General features: G+C 34.6%; 1 protein-coding gene across 8 annotated transcripts; it reads right to left on the bottom strand.

Moving 5' to 3' along the window:
• Positions 1-48: 48 nt before the first annotated feature.
• On the bottom strand, positions 49-17304 carry LOC118046233 (regulator of telomere elongation helicase 1 homolog). 8 transcript variants are annotated; one of them, XR_012170115.1, is made up of 24 exons: positions 17077-17304; positions 16454-16713; positions 15978-16126; positions 14342-14423; positions 14103-14250; positions 13768-13924; positions 13254-13537; positions 13069-13114; positions 11911-12052; positions 11670-11824; positions 11490-11581; positions 11311-11409; positions 11125-11193; positions 10591-10677; positions 9806-9865; positions 9602-9723; positions 9276-9333; positions 9048-9153; positions 8674-8738; positions 7972-8583; positions 6798-6943; positions 1801-1883; positions 1213-1292; positions 49-627 (listed from the first exon to the last, which is right to left on the bottom strand). XR_012170115.1 is itself a non-coding variant. In XM_073409853.1 (24 exons), the coding sequence occupies exons 1-24, from the start codon at positions 17176-17178 to the stop codon at positions 1288-1290; spliced, it is 3051 nt and encodes a 1016-aa protein (XP_073265954.1). In that variant the 5' UTR covers positions 17179-17304; the 3' UTR covers positions 1107-1287. The 8 variants fall into 8 exon arrangements, 6 of the variants coding, with proteins under 6 accessions (XP_073265954.1, XP_073265919.1, XP_034910939.2 ...); XM_073409853.1 differs by lacking the exon at positions 49-627 and having other exon boundaries at positions 1107-1292; positions 7972-8125; positions 8204-8583; XM_073409818.1 differs by lacking the exon at positions 49-627 and having other exon boundaries at positions 1107-1292.
• Positions 17305-17563: the final 259 nt, after the last annotated feature.

Below are 17563 nucleotides of genomic sequence, written 5' to 3'. Positions count from 1 at the left end.
TTGAGGAATTAAGTTTATTATCCAACCCTATAATCATGCAATCACTTTTGTATGCGCACATGCATGCACATAGAGGAACGACGAGATGCTGGCTCAATATGAGGAGTGCGCTTTAGCCAATTAATTAATTTCACATGCATGCCCTAAATCAGTGCTTCGAATTGGTAGGCTTGAATTGGTGATGGGTTTGCAGAGGGTCTCCATTAATTATTACTGGTATTTTGTTTTCTATGGAATCGCCTATTTAATGGCATGGATTTATCAAGAATTAAAACCTAATTCCACATCTGCCCGGAATCAGAGGGCTATTTTTTTATTTTTTTTATTTTTAAACAATGGAATTGATCCCAAAAGCTTCTGATGAATCACCAGCACCATACAACAGTAAATAGCTGGACACCTTTCTCTTAGTCTCTGATCAATATGGCTCCAATAATTCAACGGGACCGGATTCTTTGGCAATATAATTACCGGGAAACAACGGTGGAGGTTTGTTAAGTTTCTAGTCAAAACTCCACTGCAAAGCACATGCACTCGTCTCTGATAAAGCTGGTTGAAAGGGTTTCTTGACTCCATACAGGCAGCATTCCAGCCGACAAAAAATCTCAAAACTTCAAACTTTTCTGCCTAGATAATAATCAATTCCAATTTAGGAAAAAAAAAATCTTTAATACTTGTATTATTTAATCCAACACAAACCGTGAAGTCAAAATCAAATGGATATTTAAATTAAAAATTTAGTAACGGGTCAAGATGTTTAAAATCTGCTCGACCCAACCTGTATAGCCCACTAAGACAACTCGGTGCAAATCGCATTCCCAACAAATTTGAATTTATTTTTTTTTTTTGTTAAAATTAAATGCGAATTTGTATTTTTTAGATCATTTTGATGTGCTGGTGTCAAAAATAATTTTTAAAAAATAAAAAAAAATCATTAATATATATTTTAAAATGAAAGTAACTGTATCCATAGAAATTCCTCTTTATTTTATTCTCACTCACCCGCACAGGCACAGCCTCCGAGATATAGTTCACTTTTTTTATCTCTCATTTTATCTTGTTTTTTTGTCCTCATTATCTGTCTATTTTATCACGAGACGAGACGGTTATTAAAAGTAAACTTACATACCACTGTACATCGGAAAGAATGAAACACTTGACAGTTTGATTGCAAATCACAAGGAATACCTAACCATCGAAATAGAAACTTACAAAATTCAACGGTGCTCTGAATTTTCAACTTTGCCACAACTTTATAATGAAATTAGGCAACTCTCTCCAAACTGCTTACGCTGCATCATATAAAGTTAAATAGAAATTCAACTCTCCTTGAACATATATCAGGCAAGAATTAAAGAATGAACTAAATTTCTATTGTTACACTACTCTAGTTTCATTGAGAGACCTCTAGAAATCCCCCCCCCTGTTAACTAGTCCTGCATGTAGGATATTAATACATCTATAAATGGAAACAAACCATAGCTGAGTGGGATTATTCCTTCTCCTTTCATGTTAATCACACTCCATACATGGAGAAGAATTAACACATACACATTTGAAGTGATATTTAACCATTTGTAGCGCGTTTAGAGTGGAATTGACAAAGTGAAAGGACAAAACACCGTCAGATGTTAAAAATGATAAGAAAAGGCAGTGCATTGCGCATCTATACTTGCCATAAAAACAATAAAACCAAATCATATATTTACTAAAAGACTAATGGCCAATTAAATATGAAACCAAGCGGAGTCCCTTATTCTGAATGATTATGTCACGTGCTAAAAGAGTAGAATTACTTACTCTGATTGCCGAGTGTATCGCCATTTCCTTCAAGATAATGCTCGTACAAAGAGTGGTGCTTTGCGGGAACAAAATCCTTGAATCTGTTAATAATTGACAAAAGGAGAGTTGGATTCAGATATTTTTCAGATATTAAAAAAACATGTGATGAGAAGAAAAGGAATATCTAGCAGCATTTGTAAATTGTTAGTCAGGCAGAATGGTGATAACAAAAAAGAAACAGCATATCAATAGCTCTCATCAAACCTTTCCAGTTAACAGAAATAGAAATCAGCACAATCTACTAAGCTGAGCAACATGCGTAAATGATGCAAAACAGGGTAGGAGTATATTTATTTGCTATCAAAATCCTAAGAACCAAGACACATTAAACTTTATTCCCGAAGAACATTTACTTGGTAACTTATTCAACCAATAAACTGTCAACAGCGGGCACGTTTACATGAACTTGCAGGAGAAAAGACAATTTATGCATCAAATCCACAAAATGAAGTAAACTCGATAATGGGAAACTGACAGGTATAAGATCCATGTGTATGACAGACTCATGATATGATCTGTTCATTCTATTAGACCATAAGAGAATCATTTCCCTGGATAAATACAGAAGTAAACAAAGATTATAAATTTTGGTTCCTTTCTGAATAACCTAAAATGCAAGCTACTGTAGGAACAAGTAAGTAGAATTTAGACCCTAGTGAAAACGGATGCTACAGCTACTTACTAGGTACATATTAGCACAGTCGCATTATAATATACATAACACTGAGTCATAATACGACAAAGATTATACTAGAGAAGGTGCACGATATCAACCATGATCAGACATAACATCTCAGTGGCTGATATTTCCAGTGGTGGATAATTGAAGAGAGAACTTTCCTGTCTTGTGATAAGGAATACAATGGATACCATAATTGATTGTCCAACTTAATTCCTTGCAAACTGAAGAAACTAAAACATGCTTCTAATGAAAATTTTAGAATATAGGAAGGACTTAATTGTTTTTTTATATGTTGTCAAGGAAAATAAGAAGAATAAGAATAACAACAAGAGATCACAGAGGAGCCTAAGTTTAATATTATTTGACTGAAAGCGCTTGTAAATCTGAAATTCATGATAAGATACGTACAGGCAGGTATAAAAATAAATTTCTGATGGAAACACAAGAAGTTAATCAACCAAATTTTATCTGTAGCTTCATGCACAGTTCCATCTGCAAGCACAATGATCTAAAATGTCATGCACCGAGCAATATCTCAGAACTGCAGGGTCAATATAACAGCTGCAGCCACTTTGATATATGCAAGAAATTAGTAAAACGATAAAAATCCAATTGGGCTACAGGTACTAACAATTGACAGAGTTAGTTCTTCCCATGCAGTAACAATAGCCTTATAACAAGATCTGCACAGCATGAAATAGAAAGATATATCTCAAAACAATCAAGACATGCAGCCTACGTCTTGCTACACAGGCTACCTTCCAGCAAGACAAATTACCTACTAAAGTCATTGATTATGCTGCTCACGTGAAAGGGAAAGATAAAGACATGCAAAAAGTTCAATGTTATAGCTACAAGGAATATGGACATATTGCTACTCGTCGTGTGAAGAAATATTGTAATTATTGCAAGAACCAAGACATATTATCAGAGACTACCCTACTCGTCCTCGGAATCATCAGGCTACAGTTAGTTCTTCATCTTCCACTACTAGTGATTCATCTATCCTTAGTTCTGAGATGGTCAAGTAGATGATTATTTCTATTTTTTCAACCTTCAGAGTTCAAGTAAAAATTTCATATCATTAAAATATTGACTTGTTGATTATGGTGCATCTAATCATATAATTAGTTTTGTTGACACTATTCACAATTTTTGGTCATATTCAGGATCATTACAAATTACAATTGCTAATAGTAGTCGGTTATCTATTCATGATGTTGGAGATAACAATTCCTATGTTAGAGATGTATTTGTATCTCTTGAACTTTTCACTAGTTTTATATCAAAAGGCTAGTTGGTTGATGATGATTATGATTTTTTGTTTTCTTGTTATGGTTGTCTTGTGCAGGATCAAGGTGTCTGAGAAGATACTCATGAAGGGATCTAAAGTAGGGCGATTGTTTTTTCTGCACTTTTCCATTCCTCCAATTATTTTTATGGCTTGTACTACTGTAAACCATAAAAGTAAAATATGGCACAAACATTTGGGTCATACTAAACCTGTTGTCTTGTCTCATTTAATAAACTCTGGTTTGTTAGGCAATAAAGATCATTCTTCTTCCTATATTTCTTTTGATTGTTCCACATGCAAATTAAGTAAGAGTACGTCTTTTTCCTTTCCTTCTCATAGTACTCGTGCTGAAAAACATTTTGATTTGATTCATAGTGATTCGTGGGGTATTTCTCCAATTATATCTCATGCATATTATAAATATTTTGTTACATTCATCGACGATTACAACAAATATACCGGGATTTATTTTCTTCATTCTAAATGTGAGGTATTTTCTATCTTTCAACGATATGTTGCTTATGTTGAAACTCAATTTTCTTCAGGTATTAAAGTTTTTTGATTCGGGTGGGGAAAATATCTCGTGGAATTTCATGATTTTCTTAACCAAAAAGGCATTGTCTCTTAGCGTTATTGTCTCTATACACCTCAATAAAGTGGTGTTGTTAAACATTAAAATTACCATTTGCTAGATGTTGCTCGTACATTATTGCTTGAATCTTGTGTAGCCTTGTCCATGGCAGTCCATCTAATTAATAAATTACCCTCTTGTGTTTTGAAATTTAAGACTCCTAATTATCATCTTTATCAACAACATCCTCATTATCTTAACATGCATACCTTTAGACGTGTTTGTTTTGTTCATTTGTCTTCTCATGAACGCAATAAAATGTCTGCTCAATTTGTTAGATGGGCTATTATGGGTTATATTATTTTTCACAAAAGTTATGTTTGTTATGATTCATGCTCTTAAAGATTTTGTATATCTCATTGTGTTGTTTTCTTTAAAAATCAATATTTCTATCCCACTCATCTTGCATTTGTACCTGAGATACATGTTCTTCCATACCTTGATGACTTGCCTTCTACTCCTAAATTGTTTAAGCTTGGATTTGTGTATAGACAATGACACCCAACTTTGCCTCTTTTTGAGCCTGACCCACCATTTAAGCTTTTTTAGACGATGCCTTTTGTGACCGAGCAAGATTCCGACCCTAGTCCTTATTGTTCTACTACTCTTGTCATCCTGATCGGTATGGATTCTCTCCTACATTCTTTCATGCTACTTTGTCATCCATTTCGATTCCTACATGTTATTTTGAGGCAGTTAAACATGAATGTTGATGTGAGGCAATGGTAGACGAGCTTCACGCTCTTAAAAATAATTATATCTAGGATGTTGTTCCTTGCCCAGCAACTGTTTAAAGTTATTGATTGTAAATGGGTTTACTCGATCAAACTCCATTTTGATGGGACTTTGGATCGATATAATGCGTGGTTGGTGCTTTTGGTAACAAACAGGAATATAGGGTGGACTATGAGGAGACTTTTGCTCTGATCGGTAAGATGACTACAAAATGGATTGTTATTTTGATTGCTACTTCACAAGGTTGGCCGCTTCATCATATTGATGTCAAATACATCTTTCTCCATGGTCATCTTAAAAAGGAAGTTTACATGACACTACCTCCTAGTCTAATCTCCAACTCTTCCTCGATCGTCTATAAGTTGAAGCGCTCATTATATGGACTGACTCCTTAAACCTGGTTTAACAAATTTCACACTACCTTGCTTCAGTTTTATTTTCAGCAAAATTATTACTATGATGGATTCCATCTTGATTACCCATTTCCAACAGCATCTTCAAGCCTCGTTTCATGTGAAGGATCTTGGTCTGCTTGCGTACTTCTTAGGGTTAGAGGTTCACATCAATTCCTCTAGTATATTCCTGAATCAATATAATATATGCGGGATTTGATTACTTTGACATGTCTTCAGGATACCTCCTTTGTAAATACTCCTTTTGAGGTTAACGTGAAATATCATCATGAGGAAGGCACCCTCCTTGATCCTACCGTGTTTCGACAACTAATTGGGACCTAAATTATTTAACGATCACGCAACATGATATCTCTTTAACAATTAAGTAGGTTAGCCAGTTTATACAATCTCTACATGATCTACATTTAGTTGTTGTTCGTCGTATTATTTGATATCTCAAAGGCTCACCTAGTCATGGGTTGTTCTTTCCTGTCAATACTCCTTTTTCACCTTGTTGCATGTAATGATGCTGATTGGGTTGGATGTCTCGATACCCGTCTCTCTATTACAAAATGGTGCATATTTCTTGGCGACTCCTTGATCTCTTAGAAGAGTAAGAAGCAGGCATGCATGTCCAAATTCTCTACAGAATCTGAATATCATGCCATGTTTGCTGCTTGTTCTGAAATTATTTAGCTACGTGGTCTGCTAGTTGAGCTTGGCTTCTCTAAGCTCAACCACATTGCTCTTCGAGGAGACAACACGAGTGTCATTCAGATTGTGACCAATCTTGTTATTCATGAGTCGTACGAAGTATATTGAAATGGATTGCCATTCTAGTCAGGAAGCTGTGGATTCTCAAATTATCACTCTTCCACATGTTTCCATTGATCTTTAGCTTCATGACATATTTACCAAGGCTATGACCCAACAGCGCCATCAATTTCTAGTTGGCAAATTGATGCTTCTTGATTGACTAGCATCAATTTGAGGGGGGGTTTCAATAGATATAGGATGGCATTATTTAAAACCAAGTTAATTATAGGATTCTAATTGTATGCTAATTATATAGTTGTATATGTGGTTTCCATATTTAACTAGGTATCAGCCTTGTAATTAGAGATGTATTATGCTATTTGGTTCTATGTAATGGAAGGAACTCTATTGATAGGCATTTAGACAAAACTCACTGTTTTTGTCATAGATGGTGGTTTATACCTTTTAAGAAGAGGAAATCTCTCTGGTCCAGAAAATAATCTCACGATAGACTGTAAAACGTGGCCTATCTTCATTGCTTTGGACTTAAGTGCCTTCATAAACTCCACAAATTCTTTATATTCTGCAGCGTTAAGTTTCTCTTTAACCTGTAGGGAAAAAAAGTTGGTAAGCCATAACAAAAGGAGTTTGAAGACAATTTGTTAAGAGGAAAACGTAAATAAAAATAAAATGTTTGTCAGAAAGTCTGTTTTATATTTTTCCTATTTCTAAAATTTTTTTAAAAAAAAAAAAAAAAAAAAGATGCAACAGACATGGTCTGAAAACTCAAAAGCATGGTACAGGAGAACTCATTCTTATGGGGAAAATTCATCCCTGCAGAAAATTTTTGACATGTTTCAAAAATACAAGAAATTGTATTATATTCAATCACCACCACCTACCCTTCTATCCACCAGCTTTTTTTCTCTTTTTCTTTTACAAGCTAATTGAAAATGAAATATACTCTTGAGGCACCTGAAATACCCATCTTTCCTTTCCACCAAAATAATAATTAAGGCTTAGCTTGGAAAAGATGGCTGTAACTTTAAAAAGTGAAAAAAATAACTAAAAGAAAAAAGCTTAAATAGTTAAAGCTTAGCTTAGAAAAGATGGCTATAACTTAAAAAAGTTAAACAGAATTGCTAAAAGAAAAAAGCTTAAACATATCAACGCTAAAGGTAATAGCAGGAGCACAGAGCTTTTCTGAAGCCAAGAGAATATGAGCAACATATAAATCTGGAGTAAAGAAAGCAGAGTTATCACTTGGTTAAACATGATCCACTGGAATAACATGATAGAAGAGGAACAAAAATCCAAGCACAGCTTAAGATGTTATGATCTGCGCTTCGTTTCTTTTCTTTTTCTTTTTTTTTTGCCTGTTCCATGGGAGGTTATAATCCTTATAGTACATTAAACACCTACACAGTGAGTCCAGCAGGACTCGATCCATGGAAAGCCCAATGAGTGGGCAAGGTACACACCATCCAGCGACAAACCTGTGGTGTGTGTTCTATCTTTGGCAGCTTTTATTTCAGTTAGAAACTGAGCAGGTATTAGTCACCATTCCAGGGAGTACTTGAAAAGGAAAAACGCCAAATTCAGGCTTAGTTAGGTTTCATGGTTGAAATCATTTCACCTGAATGAGAAACGCTGATCCTCTTGTTTGCTCATCATCACGAGGCACAGAAGTAGACTGAACATCTTTGTTTTTTTGAGTGAGAATCTCAGCATCCTTATGTGTGATTGCATGATCTTTAATTGGCAATGTTGAGCTAACTTGAGCATTTTGCCTGCCTTTATTTGCAGAAATCAGTGGATTCTCTAGTTTTACCAAACTAGAAAGGGAAAGGGGGGCAATTGATTGTGACCTTTCAGCACTGGATGCATGCTCATGGGTATTTCCAATCTGACTAGTTGAATTCCCTGCATGAAAAACTTTTCGCTTCTTTGCAGAACATGGCACCAGCTCCTTTCTGCTTTGACTTTCATCCATTAAAGATTTACTAGTCAAATCAATCATCTCAGCATTTTGATGTTGTATATTTATCCTCCCAGGAATTAACAATTTTTTCTCATTATAGATTTCACTGCTCGAATGATTTAATTTGAAATCCTGACTTTCCTTGAAGGGAGAGAGAGAAGAGCGATTGGCAGGAAAAATGTTCTCTGATAGGCTTGAATCCTTGCCTCTTTTAGCTTCAAGTAAAGAAGATAATGATTTTGAAGAGCAACCCTGATCTGGTGTCCTCTGTAGACATGCATGAGCAAGAAAAAATTCTTAAGAGAACAACACTCAAAAGATGTAAAAACAAGTGTGGTCACATTATCCTGGATGTACCATAGAAAGAAAACTGTCCAGGTAAAATTTGTCCAAAGGCTGTGTGTTCTTTTCTTTGATATTTTCTGCAGAATAAACACAACCAAAAGTTGCAAAATCAATTGGTTAACTTCAGGAAAAAGAAAATGCATTAAAGGAGCTAATTCACTATATATAAAGAGATGTCTTCCTCAAACTACTAGTATTTTTTTGAGGAGCAGTGTCATTCGTGCTAACCATAATAAGGATGAGTCATCCCTTATTATGAGAAGGGAGGGTACAAGAGAAATCCCTAGGGCCAGATAGACTGCCAAATATTTTCTAGCAAACAGAATAGGTAACCCCAAACAACCACCATGAAATTCATGACATTGAGAAACTAGAAGATACTTTACCAGTGTCTTCCCTTGGTATTGACCTAAGCTTTGCAGCATCACGACTTCCTCCATCTCGGAAAAAACGACTCAATGTAAAAACCACATCCCCAAATTTAGAGTGACACTGAAAACATAGAAGACAGTACTTATAACAGCTGTCAATGAAAAGGGTTATTTCACTGACAAAAGAAGAAAGCTATGGAGATTGGAGACCAAAAGGGTTGTTCCAAAACCTGCAATACATACCTTGATGTGAGGCTGTATCCAAAGTGATATTTGGGTCTGGCGATTAGGATGTTCAAACCTGCCCATGATTCAAAAGTTGAGTCAATCCCACAAAAATCTAAAGTTTATAACGATGTGCTTGAAGAAAATTTCAGAGAAAAACACATTTGGAGAGCCTTAAATTTTACCATAGAATCCTAGAGTTTAAATCCAGCTGCGCACAGGAAAATTTTGAAAATGATTCATTCACACACAAACAGTTGTAACAAGTGTAATCAAAATCCACCTGAAGGTCAGATGAGTGTGCATTTCAGTGAAGACAACCAATAATAAGTATAAGAAAGAACCTTTCATCACAAAAAATAATTGCTCCATAATCATAGCGATGACGGATTACACGTCCAACAGCCTGATTTACAGCCCGTGATGCCTGTTGACCATACCACTCTTCTCCACTTAGAACCTGCAACTTCAGCATCTAACTCAATTCACAAAATTGTACACATTTTTTGAGATATAATTGACAACCATTATGTGATGTTGGACATTACCTTACATCCATCTCTTTGTGAGTGTGTCTGTCCATCCAAGTATTCACGCTTCAAACGAACCTGACAAGCATAATATAACATGTGACATGAGCTAGAATTACAGATCATCATGTGCCATACAAGGAAATACTGCAGTGTTACAAGGATACATGTTGCCTCTTTCTAGGCAATACACAGTAGCTGTCATACATTGAGCATACAAGGAAATCAAATCGTTTATTTTTTTTGGGAAACAAATTTTCAGAAACATGCTCCAGACTTTTCTCCAGTTTTCATGCAGTCTCTCAGAAAATAAACTGTGACTACATCACAGTCTCAAACAACTTTAAATATCAACATAAACCTGATTGATCGTGATACCGAGACCAAGATGAAAGTAGAAAACTCATTATTATCAACAACATTTGGATTTAAGAAATCCAAACTCTCATTTTCTGGTAAAAATAAATGCAACTACAAGAATGTTGTAAATGTGAATCTTCAATTTCCCTATGCTAAGAACATATAAAACAATACGAAGCACAGTAGCTAAATTTAAGTCAATGATAACAAAACCAACCAAATATATAAGTTGCATTAATCTAATTTGTCTGGCCATCAATAGATCATTTAATTGTGAACCACTAACAATTGTAACTTTGTCTCGAGTGATGCTTCAAGAATCAATTAATTCTTTCAGAACTAACAAACACAATTTTTTTATGAACAGCAACTGAAAAGGTCAAATAGACTAAGCAACTAAGGTTAAGTAAAAACCCAAGAAAAAGTAGGGTAATAGACAAAACCTTAGGATCGGTCCTCATGGCAAATGGCATGCCAGTGATGACAACGGCTCTTCCAGCATGATCAGCAAAATCTAACCCTTCACTCACCTGAGAACCTACTAACAGTCAAATATGACAAACAGGTGCAACTCTATAAAAAAAAAATAGCATGCATACATGAAGTAAAAAGCAAAGCACACAGAAAAAGCTATCAAGCAACCAAACAGCTTATTTTATACAAGTGGAGGTACATATATGCCGGATATGTCAATTTCAGAACTGAAAAATATCTTGGGAAAGAGACAGATCACACAACAGAACATCAACGTATGTGTACTGTTATGTCCCGCGTACATATGGATGATGCGCTACTAAAGTATTGGATGCATCTTAAAATGATTATATTGTTCTGGATAGTTTCAAAGACCTAAGCCATGGAATAAAAAAATTCAAAGCAAGTTTATTCCCCTCTTCACAAGCCAGCATGACATACAAAAACTTACTTGGGCAAGAACATCAAAGAAGAGTTGTTCACAAGTCTGAATGAAGGCATACCTTGCCACGACAAACAGCAAAAAATATTGCACCAGAAGTTGAGGTGTCCTTCAACTTAGCCAAATAGTCCTAGCCAATATATGTAGACAATCACGATATGAATCCAAAAAGAACATCCTAGTTGCTGATTGTAAATACAACAAATATGCAATCATGTTGACCTAACTTGTAGGTTGTGTTAGTTACCTCAATTGCAAGAGGAAACTGTGAGGATTGTCTAGGTTCTACAACAGGTTTCTTATGCTTGCAGATTCTTTCCCATATTGTTGTTGAATTTGCCTGACACTGCAGCAAAATAGAATATTTACAGAGATAAAGCTAACATATGTGCTGACAAACTGCTGTATTTTTATATGATGCCTTACCATATTCTTCCAGCAACTAATGCATTGATCCAGAAGGTAGTAAGATGGAAAGAATACGAGCAGTCCATCAGGGACTATTCGGGCAAAATTGACTGGAAAATAAAATTCATGAAACTCATCAATCAGTGGACAATGATACAGATGGAAAAAACAGTTTGGTTGATAAATTGTGTTACATACCAATAGCATTTCCAAGCTCCTGTTTGTATTCTAGAGAATCACGGGTTCTATAAGATGAGTTCAATGAACGCCCTGATGGACCAGCTGGTACAACACCAGCCCATATCTGATTTGAGGATATGACATGAGGGTTTTCCAGCCGAATGGGAAAATCTCTGAGGTGGAACCAAATTCTCTAGTCAGCATCTTTTTAAAGTCATTTAAGTTTTTTACAAGATACAATCTACAAAAAGAGACTCACAGTTTCAACTCTTGTGCAAAAGAATCCAAGGGAGATAATGTTCCGGATGTCAAAATAATAGAGCGAACACCCATTCGAGAGAACTCTTGCATGGAGATTCCGGGATTAAAACACCACCAACTGAGCGTTCTAGATGGCTTACCTGCACAATCAAAATAATGGAATATTGAATATATATATATATATATATATATATATATATAAACTCACACAATTATCCTTGTAGCAGGAAGGCGTGTGTTCAATAAAAATAATCAACTCATATCCTACAATTGTGTATCTCTACCAGAAATCACAGGAAAAATATGAGTTATGCAATCAATCTTGAAATATAACATAAGTTAGAAAGCCTTTAAAACCAAAAAAATCTTTAAATGGAGTTGCACATTGTGTACCTCTACAAGAAATCACAGGAAATGAATAAGCCATAATGCTTGGCGACCAAATATAGTGGAATTATTTCTTTTGTGCCAAGTTTGATGGAAAATCTGGTATCTTTCAGGTAATTATTATCTACAGGAATAAATAAATAAATAAAAAAGGATGGGAGGAATCATGTTTTGGCCCAACCTCTCTGTTCTTTCTCTACAGTATAAAAACTAAAAGCCTTTTTTATGCATGTCAGTAATTTATCAAATATGGTAATCTTTTGTGATACTTCCCCTTTGTTATTGAAGTATACATGAAATCACTTGCAAATTACATTAACCAGAGACCCATGATGAGCTTTCCAACAACATTGTTAATAAAGTTCTGCTACCACCAACCCATTGTCTATGCTACATTATAAAGCCTAAAACTGCCAGGCCCCTCCAATATGTTCCAACAATGACACTGAGCCACTCTATTTCAAGATAATTCTAGATTCAGTAAGATATGCTCCAAACCTAAACTACATGGCAGAATTGTTCAGTATCAAAGGCAGGACAGTAATACTTTTCAACAAGACAAATTTCTTACATGAATTCCCAAGAGTTAGTTTTTATACAAAACATTAAACATCATGCAAGTATGGAATGTGTTATTTAACTTGGGCATTGCAAGTTTAAGCTGATAAATCAGCAAGTCAAAAGAGATTTTGCAAGTGAGAACATAAAGAATAGTGGAACACTATGAAATTTTGGCCCAAACATCAGAGCATGATTTTTCCCTGAATACCTTTTAAGACATCTGCAGCATTTGCCTCACCTTCCTGCACATGAACCTAAAAGGAACATAGAAAAGTTTCAATGAAAATAAAAAAACAGAAATAACAGCAAATGAAAAGGGAAACGAGATTGGCAATAAAACTCCTATCCAAGTCCTACACAATTCTATGACCAAATCATAAAATTAAAGCTTACTCGATAGAAATTCGCATGGGAGTTGTTCTTTTCTCTAAAAATTATTTGAAGGAAATCACTAATGCTTTCCAGCCTGCAACCAGTGCCTTTTGACTTGTCCTGCTTATCTTCTTCAAGGAGAACAGCAGCATCTTTGATTATATCAATGATCTTAGATGCAGTGTCATGTGTAACATTAAGATCAGCAAGAAGCTCATAAATGTAAGGTCCAGGTTTGGTGAATCCCAATTCCTTGGATTCAATGGGCACTTCAGCAATCCGCTTCTCAAGCTTCAAAAGAAGTGCTGCAACAGTTGAAAATTAGCTCCCAAGAAGTACGGCCATATCAATTACAAGCATAGCAACAAAATTGTAAGAAGAATAGCAGAAAGTATATCTGAACATGCAATCCTAAACAGCATATAGTGAGATAATATAGGCATGGATCAAGTTGAGTTGAGGAAGAACAAATGCGTACATATAAGAATAGCAAGTGCATATTGACAGAATTAAGCAATCAGAGAGACCAGAATACCTCTGAGAATAGCAAAATTATCTGGATTCCATGATTTGTCATTTGATTCTTCCCTCCTTGTCACAGAAAGGTCAATACAAGATTTTGCTTCAGAAATGCAAGCTGTGAGAAGCCAAGAAGGCAAGTCAAAAGAGGCTGCATCTGCACATAAGCTTTCCTGCAGCATATTTTTTAATATAAGAGTCTAAACTCATATAACATCAAATGCAGATGACTGTCAGCAAGAAAATTTGTTTTCTGAAATGATAACATTAAGAACCAGCATAGATGGTTTCACAAATTTACAAGAAAATTCTAATTTCCTGGCAAAGAAAACACCAATTGTTTCTGCTTACCAGGTTATGAGCTTCATCAAATATCAGTATACTGTTGTCCCAATCAATGGCAAGAGATTTTCGATTTCCACGATCAATAAGGTAGTTATAAGGTGCAAACAAAATATCAACAACCTTGTGGAGCTCCCTTGATATGTAGTAAGGGCATCTACAAGTATTAGCAGACAGAATAATTACAAAACCATCAATGGCTATGACCTTTTGATTATTTTTTTTGTAAAAGAGGATATTAAACCTACGGTCCAAATGTTCTTCCAATATTAACCAAATCCTCTATGTCGACAGGCTCATCTCCAAGATGGGGATTGCATTTCACATAATCTAGAACGTAAGAACAGACACATATAGACGTCAGATTTTGTTGAGATTATAACTGTATGGAAAAATAAACTTTGAGCTCAGCTGTTCAACCTCTTTATTGTATGTGATCTGCAAATGCAATCTGAAAGTGTCTGTGACATCTTAAACATTCAATAAAATATTTACTATGCTAAATTCGACCACAGTCATCACCATAGAACTTTATCCATCAAATTGTTTTTTTAAAAAAAAAAACTTCTAATTAATTATCATCCATGAATTCACCAAATATTCACAGCATTTGAAGTATGAGAATAGCCTCTAAGTGCATGCAAGAAGTAGAGAGAAAAAAAAGAAGGATAGAAATGTAGAAGCATTTAATGTCAAATTGATGCCCAAGTCTCAGGAATAAGAAAATTAAATTGAACTTCATTCAGTGAGAAAATTCGAGGAAAGGCCAACTAGCACTATGAAGAGAAGGGGAGGAAAACCGGAGCTAAATCAAGGATAAAAGAAAGCATCTTATACTTTACATAACAAGTCTCTCTATTGCAAATTACATGAATAGGATAGTATTTTACATTTAGCTAGTTGTTAGGCAAAACAAAATCAATGTTAGTATGAATGAACTGTTGCAACATGGTTTAGAATCAATGACACTTAAAGAGCTTTTCAGAAATAGAGTGATACTTCAATTTCATGAAAAAATGGAGTATAAAAAAAGAAGAAAACTGGAACTTCATGTTCAAATGCAACATTTCTCCATCTACAAAACAGGAAAACTAGTTTTTCATTTTTCAAATTTGTATTGAATTAGGAAAACACTTAATTTACAAATTTTCCATCGTTTTCCAAATAAAGAAAAGACATAAACAATAAAAAGAATTCTTTTATATACAAAATTATTTGTTTTTACATTTTCATATTTAGTTAGTGTCATATTTAATTTTTATCATAAATCAAATATAAAGATGTTATTTAAGCTAACAATTTAACTTTTTGTGATAATTTTTTAGTTGAATGAAATAAATTCTACAATTAGATTATCATGAATACAAAATATTAAGATGACTTATAAATTATGGTTTTGTTTTTCTATGAAAAATAGTTGTAAATTGTAATCTTGAGATATTTCTTATTTTTTGATGGAAACATTCGTCTTCGTTCTCAACAAATGAACATGTTTTCCAGTTTTCCAGTGGAAAAGGAAAGCTGGTTTTGATGGAAACATTCATCTTCGTTCTCAACAAATGAACATGTTTTCAAATTTTTCAGTGGAAAAGGAAAACTGGAAAATGAAAAGAAAACTGAAAATAAAAAAGAAAAATAGTTTCCTATTAATATAAATAGACCCTTACTCTCCTCCCTGCACAACCAGAAACTTTTATCCATTAATTTGTAATCCAAACTAAGTTTGGGATAGAACAGCATAAGTTATTGAGAGCCCAAAATCTTGATTGTGCAATGTTCATCTAGATGGAAAGTCGTGTCATTCAAGCATTTTGTGGCTACATTACCACAATAAAACAATTGTAGATGGATTCAAGCACAACAGAAATGCACAAAGTATAATACCTGCAACACGGGAATAATGGGTGCATTGACGCTTTCCCCGTGTTTTGCAAATAAGATGGCATGCATTATTCTGTACTTTTCCACGTAGTAAGCTGACTTCCTCATGAATGCATAACTGCTCCCGAGATCCTAATATTACCATTTTAGGCCTGCATATTCTTTAAATTTTAGCAAATTGAAATTCTAACTGAACCCAATAATTAGACTGATCCATTGAACTTGTCCTAATAAAAAGACTACTAGTACTACTAACACCACATCTATTGCAAAGAAGCCCAACACCCTTGATATCATTCAAAAACAATATGTGATTAACTAGCAACAATCCTTGATATAATGATATTGGCTTCCACCATATGACACAAATACAGCTGACAGTAATAGACAAAAGCAACACATCAAGAACCGAATTCAATTCCATCCACTGTTAATAGTTTTGACTGCAAAAGAAATCAAACCAGAAAATGAACTCCAACCTGTAGCTGCTCCTCTTCAACTCCTGAATCACTTGCCGAAGTTGGCTGTGCGTGCGTGAAGTATACACTATAGTCGGAAGATTGCGATCCTCAGATTGTGATGATGGCACAATATCCAATTTACCACCCGCAATCCGACCATTCCTTTCAATCTTACCAGTTGAAAATCCACCTAAACTCTTCCTCCAAGCCAATGTGGCACAAAGAAGGCATAGAGTTTTCCCGGTTCCCGTTGGACTCTCCAAAAGGGCATTACATTTCTGCCATATTTTTAACAAACAGCATAAATTTGTGACTTTTAACACTGACAAATTAACTAGAATAAGTAAATTAAAGGCAGAAATTTCGATAATAAACAGATAAATTTGTGACTTTTAATTAACTAAAATAAGTAAATTTAAGCAGATTTTTCGATAATAGGACACAAAACGATTAAAACTTGCAAGAATTTTATTTCAGATTGAAAAATGAAACAGCTGTCAAGCATAGCTATTGAAATTAATTAATTTTCTCTAATTAGTTGATTTTTGTCGTGACGGAGCATTATCAGAAGCTAAGAATGGTGATGAGTGGAAAGTTTAAGGAAGCACTGAAACGGCAGCGTTCTATATTTGAGGACTTACGTTTTGGAGGGACTGTATGACTTTTTCCATGTAAACGAGCTGACAATCGTAAGCCTCGAACGGGAAATCAACGTCTATTCCCCTTATCTTGTAGGTCGGCATTTTCCTTTTCCAGGGTCTGATTGGTTTCTCGGAAAGTTGTTGATGGTCTCCCTGATTCTCTTCCCCGTTAATGAGATGGTAAGAGACTGAAAACCCTAGTAAGAAAGCGAGAGATTTTCCCGCCACTCCGCTTGTCATTAACCGTTGTCGTTTCATTATTTATTCCTTTTCGTCTTCAGTTTTCTTTTAATTGAAATACCAAGTAAAAAATGTATACAAACCGTTTGTTTTTATATTTAAAAAATATAATTTTTTTATTTTAAATTATTTTTGTGTATTCTTAAATGATTTTGATATCTTAATATTAAAAATAATTTTTAAAAATAAAAAATATATATTATTTTAAAATATTAAAAAAAAACATTTTAAAAAGTGACTAACATGA

The sequence above is a fragment of the Populus alba genome, chromosome 1 (assembly GCF_005239225.2).
Source record: "Populus alba chromosome 1, ASM523922v2, whole genome shotgun sequence".
NCBI lineage: Eukaryota > Viridiplantae > Streptophyta > Magnoliopsida > Malpighiales > Salicaceae > Populus > Populus alba.
The sequence above is the reverse complement of the archived record's forward strand: the minus strand, read 5'-3'. Positions and strand labels throughout refer to the sequence as shown.

Coding starts and splice junctions, on each gene's coding strand:
- LOC118046233 (XM_073409818.1), bottom strand. CDS start 17,178: ATGCCGACCTACAAGATAAGGGGAATAGACGTTGATTTCCCGTTCGAG. Junction 14,424..15,977: donor CCATTATTCCCGTGTTGCAG/GTATTATACTTT, acceptor CTTACGTTCTAG/ATTATGTGAAATGCAATCCC. Junction 9,154..9,275: donor GGATACAGCCTCACATCAAG/GTATGTATTGCA, acceptor CTATGTTTTCAG/TGTCACTCTAAATTTGGGGA.